The sequence below is a fragment of the Eptatretus burgeri genome, chromosome 14 (assembly GCF_056783735.1).
Source record: "Eptatretus burgeri isolate ZD-2024b chromosome 14, Ebu_testis_v1, whole genome shotgun sequence".
Lineage (NCBI taxonomy): Eukaryota > Metazoa > Chordata > Myxini > Myxiniformes > Myxinidae > Eptatretus > Eptatretus burgeri.
In genome coordinates, this window is record NC_140974.1 from 71,402,620 (window position 1) to 71,417,155 (window position 14,536).

A 14,536-nucleotide genomic window follows, 5' to 3' on the forward strand; every position below is an offset into this window, starting at 1 on the left:
CCGCGCGCACTCGACTAAACTCCACCAACGCGGCACTCCTTGTCTCCAAAAGCAACTCCTCGACGACACACTCTCCTTCCAGTTCCACACTCTCCTCCCACCGCTCAACTCAAGCCCCGAGTCGCCTTCCGCTCGCACCTTTATAGCTCTCAGGAGAAGCCGATATGCAAATTCCCGGATCAGAATGCGATTGGAGGCGGGGCCACACCGCCCTCACCCCTGGTCAGCCATTGGTCGGGCAAAAATGGGCGTGAACCTCCCCTGATTCTAAAATTTGCATAGACGGAATTCACCTCCACGCGCCTGGAGGCGGGGCCAAGCCGCCTCGCGCTTGCCCATTGGACGGAGGGGAAGTGGGCGTGAATCGTTTCTGATCCGAATTTTCCCCTCGGAAAGGCCGCCATTCGCGCTCGTGGCTCGCTGCGTTTGGCACCAATGGCCGAACGGGCCCGAGACAGCCCGACGTTGTGTTCACAGGTGGTGCGGGAATGGCCGTAAAAGCAATGATGTGGGATGAAGTTGTGAAGGTAAAGGCGATGGTGGTGGTGTGGCGTTGTTGTTGAGATGCTGTTTGTTTGAAATAAAAGATAGAGAAAGAAAAACGACTAACTCAAAGCGTCACAGCCTGGATGGATCACATAAATTCCCTCTATACAACGGGTTTGGGCTAACTACACATGTACCTATGGAGATATCTCACCTGAGGGCCCTTTATGGTGTAATGCGAATTTCCACAGCCGCAACAGTATTATTACAATGTGAGTGTAAAGTTGCCTTTGTAAAGAGTTGTTGAAGTATTTAAAACTGCATTGAAATATATGTGCATCTTTCATCAAGCGTTGACTGTGACTTACATTTACTGTACGGAATTTTACAGTCACTGATGAATTATTGATTGAATTTTGATTGCATCATCACTGATTGATATTAGCACATTTTAACAGTGGGTTTTAAATAAGTTGCATTTTAAAGTTCCTTCTGTTGTATGTCGCTGGTTTATCACCTGGCTCGTTGTCAATTGACTTAAAAGTTCAAAGTGTTCGTTTTCATTGTCTCCCGTACTACCCCTTCGAGTATTCAAGGAACACTCGTTATGAAACTTGGAGGCCGCACGTAACAACATATAACATATAATTTCGATACAGTGGACACATTTACACAGTATCTGGGATTTGAATCTGGGATTCCAGTAGTAAGAGTCATGTACTCATATTGGTTCAGATGGGAATGCCAATCAGGCAAACTCCGATATATGTTTTGGGGAAAGTGTAATTCTGTATAGTACTAGCTGAAAATGAAAAAAAGAATAAAAACATCATGTTATGAAATATGACACAAACATGTTATTCAACATGGAGTTCTGTAATCTTACATACATCTCTTACCCTGTATGGAACCAGTTGTCAGGGGTTATAGTATTTGCTGTATTCTCCGGATCATCCCAATACTCACGCATCACACAATATCCACGAATGCACAGCTCTCCTGGCACTTCAATTGGCTGAATCTCACCTGAGCTTGTATCCACCACCTTAGCCTACAAGCACAACATTAGTACGTTCAATCGTATTTGTATTAAATATTTTCCTGGTTTGTACTATAAATTGACTCATAAATCTCGATTCATCACCGACGTGAAAATCGCATAATTTTATCACATGCAATATGTGGTTTTGGTGAAGCAACTTGGCTTATTTTAGATTGTGTGTTCACCAATTTTTCGTTGATGTAAATAATAAATGACATTTTAACCATGATCCTGTATTTTTACTCACAGAGACCAAACTTCCCAGGTGAAGTCCATGCAATATTCAATATAACAAATGAAGTAAAATGAAGACCATCACCAGCTGTGGTGTGTGAGACTTTTGGGAAAATGTACGATTATGCCGATAGAAGACTCATGTGTCTCACGCTTCAATTTTTGTGATGCTCTGCTGAGTACATAAGAGCCGACGTAAAGTCATTCATTCATTCATTCCTTCATTCGTTTCATGTGCCATGTTCTATTCAGAGCATTTTCTGAGGTTTAAGCTTTTTCAATGTGGGGGAGGGAAATGGGGATGGATTTAACAATGAGTGATCTTAAGGATGGGAAGCTTGTGAGGTAAGCTTTCGTCCATTCGACAGCGCATCTTTAATAATGTGTGTGTGTGTGTGTGTGTGTGTGTGTGTGTGTGTGTGTGTGTGTGTGTGTGTGTGTGTGTGTGTGTGTGTGTGTGTGTGTGTGTGTGTGTGTGTGTGTGTGTGTGTTTTCAGTCACTTGCATGACCCCACACTTCTGCACGCACTGTCACTCTGCTAAGCATGCACTGTCTACCCCTCCCCCTCCATATAAAAGGATGAGATACTGTTACGAATTTGGAAACCTACCGCACACAACATTCAGGTCCTATAGATTAGTTATATCGGTAAGTATGTGTTTTATCGATAGCTTCCATTCCCTTGTCTAATGGGTAAATAAATGTCCATGCGCTGTGATTTATTTTTATAGTTAGGGTCTTATTGGAAAATAAAATCAGCAACGACAACAGAAACGACCGTTGCGGCAGTGCTGCAGAGAAAGAGAACAGCCCCGGGATTCTCCGCGGCCCGAGTGGGGGAGGGGTCGGGCTGGCGGAGACGCATAAAAGGGGAGCGAGAAGCTGGTCTTGAGAGAGAGAGAGAGCGAGGGAGAGTGGAGGAGGGAGGAGAGAAAGAGCGGAAGAGCTCAAGAGCTCCAGACGAAAGAGCATTTCCATGACCTGGACATTTCGTCTTGCTGGAGCGCTCGTCCCAGGGAGCCTGTCTGGCCAGTCGTGGTCGACGCCGTCCTTCTCCTCACCATAACCGAGAGCTCGAGCGACGCCAATCCCCGCAGGAACCGCAAGGGTCGCCCACCGGTGTCCGGGTTCGGCTCGCCTCTCGCCGGACCGACCAGCTTGAAGACCGCACGAGGTGGATAAGTCCAAGATAGATAGGTCTCAATAAAGACCAATTGGTTCGATCATTTTTGGGGTATTTGTGTGTGCGCGTGTGTGTCTGGGGCCCCATCTTTAAGTAGTAAACTGTTAAGTGCCTTTGCTGTATATAATTGCAATTCTCAATAGTCGGTTTTGCTCTGCCCTTACGTGCTTCCCTCTTTCCCCACCTATTGTACAAATAAACCCCATTGTTCAATGTTTCGGCTCGTTCGTGTCCATTCTTGCATTGACTGAGTATGCCGTGTGCTGGGGAATTAGCAGGCCGCCACCATGGCTGTTGTAACGGGATAATCGGACCGACGGAACTTGGCGATCAAACCGCCACGTGGTCTCTTGGTATTTTGAAGATTTGGCAAATAACCCTGTACCATGTGCCCGAAATATTGACGCTTCACGGTCCAAAAAGGGACCCGTACTTTTCCGAAGAAGTACGATCTGAATTCCGGGCGATCGGTCGAGCCGACGCTGCAGCTCCATCTAGTGGTCGTGCTCGTGGCCGACGCCCGGCCCCGCAACAATACATCCTGTTCTCCTTTGTAATAACTGGTCGATGGATCAAAGAACAAACTGCAGGACCCACGGTCTTTTTTTCTTTTTTTAAACACGACATCACATTGTTTTCCTTTTGTGTGTGATCTGCTTTCATTTGGGATGTTATTTCATTTCATTAGGAGCTTGGGGTGATGTTATCTTCTCTATAAAAGCGAATGAGACGTTTGTTTGTTTGTGATGCTACACCTCTGAGCTCCCAATGTTAATCGTGAAAAACTTTATCGGATCATTTCTTTTTTAACCACATTACAACTTACTAGGGGTTTTTCTCACAATTTATAACTGATAAACACACAAGCCACCACCTGTGGTGGGGAAGGGGTGGGAGTCCAGAGGAAGGGAGGGCGGGCTCCCTCCCTCTCCAAGCGCCCACCCTTCCTCACCCTTTTCCTTGTGTCTGTCTCTCTCTGTCTCTGTCTCTCTCACTCATATCAAATGATCTCATCATTATTTCATTTTATCTGTGTATTTGACCTTTTTATTATGTCTTGTGTTGTATGTTTATGTGTAACTGTTTTTTTCCTAAATTTGTATCAATAAAGATATACAAAAGTCAGTGTGTCTCTCTCTCTCTCTCTCTCTCTCTCTGTCTCTCTCTCTCTCTGTCTCTCTGTCTCTCTCTGTCTCTCTCTGTCTCTCTCTGTCTCTCTCTGTCTCTCTCTGTCTCTCTGTGTCTCTCTCTGTCTCTCTCTGTCTCTCTCTGTCTCTCTCTGTCTCTCTCTGTCTCTCTCTCTCCCCTTCCCCCCTCCCTTCTCCTCATGTTCACCCTTCCTCACCCTTTTCCTCACTCCCACAACCATCCTCACTTCCCCTCCTCTCTGTCTCTGTCCTACCCCCCCCCACTCTCCCTACTTCGCCTGCTCACTCTCACCCCCCTCTCTCTCCTCCTTCTCCCCTTGCTCACTCTCCTGCCCCACTCCCTCACTCCTTGCTCCCTCTGAAACTCCCTCAACTCTTCACTCTCCCCTCCCTCCTCACTCTCCCCCCACCCACGCCCCTCCCACCAAAGTGATAGGTGGTATTTTCTCGTACACAATGCAGCAGATATGTACATGTATATAGATAGCATTTCTCAAATTTTTAACAATTTCATATTTAATGTGAAAAATATTAACCTTGAGAGAATGCTGTAAGTACAATTCCAACCTCAAGTCTACAAAATCCACTGACAGAAAGGGTATATTGTGATATAATAATAATGAGTTCCCTTGCAAAGAACTTTGACACAGGAGGAGGCCATTCGCCCAATCAAAGCCTGTGCTATTATTGGTTCACGAAAAAATATTTTCACGAAAAAAATAAGTGACCAGTATATTCGTTATTGTTGTGTGTCTGTATGTCTGTCTGTATGTTTGGCTGTCCCGAGCATAGCTTCGTGGGTTTTTATCCAATCCTAAAAAAAATTTTGGTGGGAGGTTTATATTATGATCTAGTTGTGTTTTCCTGAGAATGGGCATGGTGCGCCCATTATGGGTGGAGCCACGCCCAAAAAACGTGTTTTTAGGGGGTAGCCGATTTAAATTTACATCTTCTCCTTGGGGGTTTGTCGAATCTGACAGGGGTTTCGGTATTTGGTTAGCCCAATGGCACCTGCATAGCCCCACGGAGCACGATTTTTCATTTTCATCCCAAGGTTAAGGCCACAAGGTCACGAACTTAGAAAATTGCGAATTTTGACATAAAAATCATACGACCGCCCAAACTTTGAGAGCAAGGATGATAATATTTTTCATGCATAATCTTGAGGTCATTCCCCACCGAAAGTCTTGAAACCATTTTGCTCTATCTCGAACACCTTGCTCGTGGCGCCCCCTTCAACTTTGTTTTTACGCTGATTTCATCAAAGTATGGATAATCCGAGGAGTGCGAAATGCCATATAGCCGATATGACGTTATATTGTTCCTGGAATGTTCCAGAGGAAGTTTTGCACCAAAGGTCATAATCCTTGACCTTTGACCCTTAAAGTTCACAAAGGACAAATTTTCAAAGTTGTTGAACGAAACCGGGTTTTCGACATTTTGCAGCAAATACCTGTCACTCGTACCACATCATATTGATCATTTTTATAACTTGGTCAAAAATTATCACATTGTCTCATTCTTGACTTCTGAAACAATCTACATCGTCAAATACCGCTTGTGAACCATTGTCGTCTTCAGACTTGTGAACAATCTAAGGTTGTTTGTCATGCTCTAACGTTTTTAAATACTGAGCATCAAGCAAGGAAGCAGCAAGTACTATTTTTTTTTTTTAAGTCTTCAGTATGATTTAGTCAGGGTTCGAACTGCCGACCTACCAGACTCAGAGTGGACGCTTTAACCATTATGCCACAGATGCTGGTGTGATATATTGTTATGTGGAAGGGGTTGGTGGGGGGGGGGGATCCATAGATAAAATGCGATAAGAATATCTTGTGTTCAAGTAACTTACATTTACTTCTGTATCAGGGACCTGTCAGAGGTAAATCATATGGTAAAACATGCACCAAGTAGGCAGTGATTGTAAACCGAGCAGAATAGGATAAGCTTGTGTCACATAAAACCTCCTGCACAGGCCAGGCCAAATGCCCAGGTAGTCACCACCTCAGGTCCAAATGCCTGGGCAGTCACCTTTGTGACCCTCGACGGTGACGCTACCAAGATGTGGCCCTGCAACACCTCTCCCTTGTGGTCCTCTCATCGCACTCTTACAGGTGCCCGGGAGTGACCACCTCTATCCCCCAAAGGTGTCACCCCCTCTGGGGTCTGCCCGCCGGCCTGAGATTTTCGCTCGGGTGGCACCCAGATGGATGGGGGATGCCCACAATACTACCAGACACATGCCCATTGCACCACACCTGGAGTTGGACTCCTTGTCCATTTCCTGCAAGTGCAGCTCCCTCGCCATCTGCCACTTCCCATTTTCCCAGGGGTTGGGGGAGGGGTAATTGTCCACAAGCCCTGTCTCACTAACCGACTTGGTCCAAATTCTGCAGCCCATAGACCAAATCTCTCAGATGCAGTGCTCCAAATTTATTTTATAATGCGAGGCCTTGTGTTTCCAATTCCAGCTGTGGGTAAAGACCTTGTGATTTTCGGTTTGTTTTCGTGGGGAAGGGGTGGTGTGTCGCGCATTGTCGGTGCGGTCCCCGGTGCTCGGGGTCTGCGGCGAGGGTCGGAATCCCACCCGACCCGTCTTGAAACACGGACCAAGGAGTCTAACACGTGTGCGAGTCGAAGGGCTCGAACGAAACCCCGGAGGCGCAATGAAAGTGTGCGGTGCGCGCGCGATCAGGTCAAGGCGTCCCATCCGCTCGGTGGCCGGGTCGGGCGGTGTGGGTGCGGGTGCGAGCGTGGTGCTCCTCGGGTCCGGTGGCCTTGTGCCTCCTCTCTCCGTGGGCACCCTCTCGTCTCGTCTCGCGCCGTTTCGGTCAGAACCGCCGGCAAGCGGTGAGGGCGCCCCTCGTGCTCGCCCGAGACACCGTCGGGTGGGATCCTCGCCGCCGCAGCAGGGGCGAGGCGCAACGCCGATCCGTCCTGCGCGAGCCGGCGGAGGTGGACAGAGCCACAGTGTACTTGTTGGTACCCGAAAGATGGTGACCTACGCCCGGGCAGGGCGAAGCCAGGGGAAACCATGGTGGAGGCCCGCAGCAGTTCTGATGTGCAAATCGATCGTACGACCCGGGCGTAGGGGCGAAAGACCAATCAAACCATCTAGTTGCTGGTTCCCTCCGAAGTTTCCCTCAGGATAGCTGGAGTTCTCGCTGGATGCACAGTTTTATCCGGTAAAGTGACTGACGAGAGGCATTGGGGCCGAAACGGCTTCAACCTATTCTCAAACTTTGAATGGGTAAGACGCCCGGCTCGCAGCTTTGGAGTCGGGCGCGCGCGTCGCGCACCATGCGCGTTGCGCGTGGGCGAAGAATGCGAGCTGCCCCGTGGGCCACTTTTGTTAAGCAGAACTGCCACTGCGGGATGAACCAAATGACGGGTTAAGGCGCCGAACGCGAATGCTGATCGGAGCCCTGGCAAAAGGTGTTGGTTGGTCGAGACAGCAGGGCGGTGGCCATGAAAGTCGGAATCCGCTAAGGAGTGTGTAACGGACTCACCTGCCGAATCAACTGGCCCTGAAAATGGATGGCGCTCGAGCGTCGGGCCTATACCCGGCTGTCGCAGGCGATGTACCGTTCCTTCGCGCGGCGCACAGTCCGTGCACTACACCGCGATGAGTAGGAGGGCCGCCGCGGTGGTGCTGAAGCCTTGGGCGTGGGCCCGGGTGGAGCTGCCGCGGGTGCAGAACTTGGTGGTCGTAGCAAATATTCAAACGAGAGACTTTGAAGGCCGAGGTGGAGAAGGCTTCCATGTGAACAGCGCTTGGACATGGGTGAGTCGGTCCTAAGTGACGGGCGAAGGCCTTGCGGACGATGTTGGGCGATGGGCTCCCATCTGCCCCGGTGCGAGTGAAAGGGAATCGGGCTCAGATCCCACGCGGCGTGGCGTCGGATTCTACGGCCGGTGTGGGCGGTGCGTTCGGCCGCGCCGTTCGCTCCTGCCGTCCGAGGCGGTGTGTGCGGGGTGCCGGTTGGGACCGTCCCGCCCCACCCCGCCCCCCCCCCCGCTCGGGCGTCTTTCCTCCACTGTTGTCGAGCGCTCCGCGTGGCGCGCGGCGACCCACGTTCTGAGGTCGCGTTTCCGTCGCTTTCTCCCCCCCCTCCTTCGTGGGGGTGCGGGGGGGTTTGCGGCGGGAGCTTGGCTGCGGCGCCCGTCGTCCGCGCCTCCCGTCGGGGGTCGAACGTGCGGCTGCGGAGGGGGGAGCATCTCGGCGGGGGGTGGGCGAGACGTTTTGGCCGGTCTCATTGCCGTCCCGAGCGCAGTCGCGTGTCAGCGCCATCGATCCCCGCCTTCGCGCCGGCGGGCCCGTGCCCTCTCGCGGGTGTCGGCGTCAGGCGTCCTGGGCCGGATCGGCCCCGCGGCGGTCTCGGAGCGTGAGGGACTCTGTTGCGAACGTGAGTCGTTGCCTCCCCGTGGAGCGCTCTGGCTGCGGCACGCCCGCGGTCTGCCCGGACCCGCCGCGTTCCGCGCCCGCTTCCGAGCCACGGTCGTCAGGCAAAGGTGCGATGGTGCGAGGCGAGGCTGCGCGCACACCTCGGCCGGTGACCGACAGTCGCCTGAGAACTGGTGCGGACAAGGGGATTCCGACTGTTTAATTAAAACAGAGCATCGCGATGGCCGGCGATCGAGTGTGGACGCGATGCGATTTCTGCCCAGTGCTCTGAATGTCAAAGTGATGAGATTCACTGACGCGCGGGTAAACGGCGAGAGTAACTCTCTTATGTAACTCTTCACTCTCTTATGGTGTCAGAGTTCCGAGTCTTGATCGAGCGATAAATCGATTCGAAATACCTCGGGCCTCTGGCCCCAACGTGCCGAAGATCTCCGCATCCACGTCACGAGAGTCGGAACAGTCCCCTTCAGGGACGGTACCAAGTAGAGATCGGGCTTGCCTATGGTCTGGGATGTACTCCCCTTTCCCTCAGACAACACTCTCTGCAGTGCTGGAAAGCACCGACAGAGGAGATGAGGACACCGCTGCTGCGGCAGTCCCAGAGAGTGTGGTGGGGCTAGAGCCACAGGTGGCTCAAGGGCGCGAGCGCGAGTGCGTGTGCATGGACTGCGGTTGGACCTTCAGGACCAGGACCGGTCTCGGGGTACACAGGCGAAGAGCGCACCCCTTGGTGTTCCACGCGTCCAACCTCCCAGTGCGAGTGAAGGAGCAGTGGGACGACGAGGAGGTGTACTCTATGGCTATCCATGAGGCACAACTGGTACGCGGCGGGGAAAAGTTCGTCAATCAAGCGTTAGTACAGTTTGTGCCCGGACACTCACTGGAGGCCATTAAGGGGAAGCGGAGACAGGTCGCTTACAAGGCTCTCGTCTTAACAAAACTGACGGAGCGAGTCCAGGGAAACAACACACAAGATGGGCTCCCACCTACGTCGTGTGTACCCCCGAAGGATAGAGAAATTTCTGGAGATGAGGTGGCCTCTCCCACAAGAAAGGCGGGGACAGTAGATCCTACGCCCTGTGAGGAGATTGGCCAGGCTGACTCAAACAATGTCAATGACAGTGATGGTGATAAGTGGAAAGATACAATTATGAGGTACATCAAAGGGCTGCCGAAAGTGACTAGAGCATGGAGCGAGCACCGGTAAGATGACTTGATCGGTCGCTTGCACGCGCTAAGCCCCAAGTACCTTTGTGCCGAACTCGAGGGCGTTGCCGAAGCGATAACATCGAGTGTGGAAGGCAACGCCCGCCCATTCGGAGGCACCGGTGGTCAGAACACCAGGATGCCCCGAAAAGACAAAGAGAGTACGGCGAGTCGGTGACCGAACACATGCAATTGTACCGATACATGAGCCAGACATGCCCCGTGCCCGGGACGAGGGAAAAGAGACGGCAAAGAGGAATGCTCGGAGAACCGAGTTCGCCGCGGTCCAACGGTTGATTCGCGTGAATCCAGGCCATGCCGCCAGACAATGTATTGCAGGGGCTTGCGGTCGGAGCAAATCTTCTGTGGATTCCACAGTGATGCACCGCTTCTGGAAAGATGTATTTGAGAGAGAATCGGAAGTGGGTGCTGAACGTCTGGATAACACCAAGGCATCTTGGCAGCTGGTGCGACCGATCACATCTCAGGATGTGGAGAGGGAAAAGACCTTGTTGAGGAACGGTGCACCCGGTGTGGACGGTATCAACCTTCAGCTGATCCGTTCCATACCGAACAGCTGTCTATGTAAGATGTTCAATTTGTGGCTGCTTGCGGGGTATTTGACACTGTGTCTTGAATGGCACAGAACGGTGCTTATCCCAAAGGCTGACGACCCGAAGAGTGCTTCCGAGTTCCGCCCGATTACGATCAGTAGTTTCCTTGTGTGCCTCCACCACAAGATAATCGCCAAACGGTGCTCATCAGTTTTTGAGTTACATCCGGCGCAGCGGGCGTTTAGGAGGGGTGACGGGTGCGCCGAGGATGTCATGCTTCTCGACGCCATCCTCCAGGATGCTACTCAGAACCTTCAACCTTTGCGACTCGCTGTGTTGGATGTTTCCAAAGTCTTTGACTCAGTTAACCATGGTGCGGTTTTGAATGCGGCTGCGAGTATGGGTGCTCCACCACCACTCCTCCACTACCTTAAACAGTCGTATAATGGCTGTGTGACACACCTGGACTGCTGTCGTGATTCACCTATTTCGATGACCCGAGGAGTCAAACAGGGCGACCCCCTCTCCCCCATCCTGTTTAACTCTGTGTTGGACAGGGTGTTGAGGAATATTCCTGAAGGAGTGGGGTGAGACTCGAAGAAATGTCGGTGCCGGCTCTGACATTTGCCGACAACCTTGTCTTGTGTGCGCGCACATCGTCCGGGCTCCAAAGGTCTTTGGATGCAGTGCAAGTCTGCCTGTCTGAGGCGGGTCTGGCATTAAACGTGGAGAAATCCGCGACTCTAGCCATCACCATCGACGGGAAGGCGAAACGATACCTGGTGGACACTTCCCAAGTGTTCCGCCTCGGGCAGCAGAACCTGAACTTGCTGGACGCGACGAGCCAGCTGAAATACTTGGGAATACAGTTTCAACCCCGTGGGGTAGTACCATCCCATGGGTCCACCCTCGAGGAAGGACTGAGAAACCTAAGACGGGCACCTCTGAAGCCTCAACAAAGAATGTTCATGCTGAGAGACCACCTCATGCCCAAACTCCAGCATGCGCTCGTCCTGGGAGCACCCCAAAGAGGAACTCTTCATAAGCTGGACGTGCAGACGCGCCATCACGTCAGGTTGTGGCTGAGGTTGCCGAAGGATACTCCTTTGGCGTACCTTTATGCCCGATCGGCGGATGGCAGACTGGGCTTGCCCCAGTTTTCAGGAATGGTTCCCATCTTACGGGAAAAACGGATGTGTGGGCTCGAACAATCAGACAGCTCTTACATCAAAGCTGTTATCGGAACAAAACTGGGCGATGTGGTGAGGACGAGGAACACGTACAACCTGCATTACGGTGGAGAGCGCCCTAAGTCTACCAAGCAGGCGGACGCCGTCACAGCCAAGCTCTTATACCATGCCGTGGACGGGCGAGGCCTACTGGAAGCAAGCAGGGTCCCAGAGCCGAACGGCTGGGTTCTCAGCTCCAGTCTGGTAGAGCCTTTATCGACTTGGTGAAGGTGAGGGGAAATTTGCTCCCCACCGGATCCAGATCGAGCCGTGGTAGATGGGGATCAGGGAACGAAGGATGGTGTGATGCAGGTTGTCGTGTAAAAGAGTCTCTGAACCACATCTCCCAAGCATGTGTTCGGACCCATGGCGGAAGAGTCCGGCGGCATGACGCAGTCTCGCGCTTCGTCTGCGGCCGACTAAGACAACGTGGGTTCATCACCATAGAGGAACCAAGGATTCCAACACCAGCGAGGATCCGAAAGCCGGACATAATAGCCGACAAAAACGGAAAGCCGGTGGTGTTGGACACGCAGATCAAGAGCGACACTCTCAGGTTGTCGGAAGAACACGCGAGGAAAAGGAGGTACTATGACACTCTGGATGTCCTCGACTGGGTAAGGAGCAAGTTCGGCAGTGAGAATGCTCCACTTGTCTCTACCATCATTCTCAGTTGGCGCGGAGTTTGAACGCTGGAATCAGCTGCCATGCTCCGCAGACTCGGCCTTAGTCAAGCCGACCTAAGACTCATCTCCGTGATGGTCATACAAAAGACTACCCTGATCTTTAGGGAGTTCAAGCGGTTCATGCACACGTGCACCACGTGGCGCCAGTAGAAGGTCGACCTCACTCCAGAATCATTCCGCGAGAAATATAGGACGTACGGATGGACGTCAAAGAGGCGATAAGTCGCAAGGTTGGTCCTGGTCAACCGACCGCGTGACAATTGAAAGGCGGAGTGGTCGACGGGAGGATACACGGTCCGCCCGTGGAGGCCATCACACCACAGGGCATGCACCGGGCCACTCGTCGTGCCCTCTGCAAGTGGATGATGGGAGGATAGAGGATGCGCCCGAGAAGAGAATGGGGGTTCTCCTGGCTCAACCGCGGGGTACGCGTCAGGCTTCCTAAAACCCATCTGCTCAGCATTGAGCGTCCAGACGGCAGGGAGATAGGTGCTTGCGACTCCAGGCCTCTACACCGAGGGGCACAAAGGAGCGCCTGCACGAACAGGTGAAAAAGCGGCAGCACGCCGACAGAGTGACAGATATGGCACCTTGAAGGTAAATTACACCCCGTGAAGGAAAAGTAGTGCGAGCACCGGGTCGAGACCAGACTCGTGAGCTTGGCTAACATAGCCAAATGCCTCGTCATCTAACTCGTGACGCGCATGAATGGATGAACGAGATTCCCACTGTCCCTATCTACCATCCAGCGAAACCACAGCCAAGGGAACGGGCTTGGCGGAATTAGCGGGGAAAGAAGACCCTTTTGAGCTTGACTCTAGCCTGATTCTGTGAAGGGACTTGAGAGGCATAGAATAAGTGGGAGGCCCGCCGGGGCTCACGTGGTCCGATCCTGTGAGGGGTGCAGGGCGCGCGTTGTCACCGACCCGGAGCCGCCGGTGAAATACCACTACTCTTTCCGTTCCTTTACAAACCCGGTGAGACACTGGTCGGGGGGTCCCGCGTTTCTGGTGCGAAGCCTAAGGGTCGGTCGGCATGGCGTGCCTTCGCGCGCCTCGTGTGCGTGTCGCGCGCGCTCGCCGGCGAGCGGCTCGGGCGATCCGCTCCTGGGACAGTTCCGGGCGGGAAGTTTGACTGGGGCGGTACGCCTGTCAAACGGTAACGCAGGTGTCCGAAGGCGAGCTCAGGGAGGACGGAAACCTCCCGTGGAGCAGAAGGGCGAAAGCTCGCTTGATCTTGATTTTCAGTACGAATACAGACCGTGAAAGCGTGACCTCGCGATCCTTTTGACTTTTTGGGTTTTAAGCGAGAGGTGTCAGAAAAGTTACCACAGGGATAACTGGCTTGTGGCGGCCAAGCGTCCATAGCGACGTCGCTTTTTGATCCTTCAATGTCGGCTCTTCCTATCATTGCGAAGCAGAATTTGCCAAGCGTTGGATTGTTCACCCACTAACAGGGAACGTGAGCTGGGTTTAGACCGTCGTGAGACAGATTAGTTTTACCCTACTGATTCTTTTGTCGCCGGGACAGCAATCCCGCTCAGTACGAGAGGAACCGCAGGTTCAGACACTTGGCGCATGCGTCTGGCTGAGCAGCCAGCGGTGCGAAGCTACCATCTGAAGGATTATGGCTGAACGCCTTTACGTCAGAATCCCTCCTTGGACACGGCGATACTGTTGAGCGTGGGACAGCGTATACGACTCTTGAGCCGGTGTTCCCTCCGAATTTCGGAGGGCGGCTTCCGGCGCGGTCCTCCGCACGGCATCGATTTCGAGAGTCGCCCGATGAATCTTGCAGCGCGACCCTCTCCGAGCGCCGCTCGCACAGCACGACGGTGGGGCGCCATGCGCCGAATGACTCTTAAACGACCTGGTTACGGCTCGGGGTATCATAAGTAGCAGAGCAGCTTCGTCGCTGCGATCTATTGAAAGTCATCCTTCGAGCTAATGTTTCGTTAGAGCGAGACGTGTAGTGCACTGCACTGCACTGCACTGTGGAAACGTGGAGCGAAGCGCGAAGGGCGCTTGCCTCGAAGGGCGATGCGGGCGTTGGTGCCGGCACTGACCACCTCTAGGTGACGTGTGCTTCGCGCAAGTGTACGCTCGTCGTGGCTGCTGCGTTTTCTCGTTTGTTTTTTTCCTTCCGAGCAGCTGCCGACTGCAGAGGCTTGACCGGCGAGCACCGAACGTCTCTAGGTTGCTGCGGTTGTTCTCGTGGCAGTTTGCGGTGGGCTTGATGTTGCGTGACAAGTAATTTGGGACAGCGTCCTCCACAAGGTCCCCGTCGCACCGGCGTGTGTCGAGCGTGAGCGGACGGACGGAGGCGCTGAGCGCGTACGTTCACTCTCGCAATCAACAGGGCG

At 52.8% G+C, this 14,536-nt stretch overlaps 1 protein-coding gene and 2 pseudogenes across 10 annotated transcripts in view; 2 read left to right on the top strand and 1 right to left on the bottom strand.

Annotated features, from left to right (window-relative positions):
* Positions 1-14,536, bottom strand: part of LOC147013574 (medium-chain acyl-CoA ligase ACSF2, mitochondrial-like) — a 197,713-nt gene that overhangs the window by 85,382 nt on the left and 97,795 nt on the right. For 9 of the 10 annotated variants that reach the window (XR_015051376.1, XR_015051377.1, XR_015051378.1 and 6 more), the window contains exon 12: positions 1,386-1,537. The exons of the other annotated variant lie outside the window; for it this stretch is intronic. Coding sequence is in view for 6 of the 9 variants with exons in the window: in XM_085855490.1 (XP_085711616.1) it covers positions 1,386-1,537 (152 nt within the window). In the remaining 3 variants the exon portion in view is untranslated. The remainder of the gene's footprint in view (positions 1-1,385; positions 1,538-14,536) is intronic. 10 annotated transcript variants of the gene reach the window in all.
* LOC147013575 (28S ribosomal RNA) lies at positions 6,703-8,052 on the top strand (annotated as a pseudogene).
* LOC147013576 (28S ribosomal RNA) lies at positions 12,955-14,127 on the top strand (annotated as a pseudogene).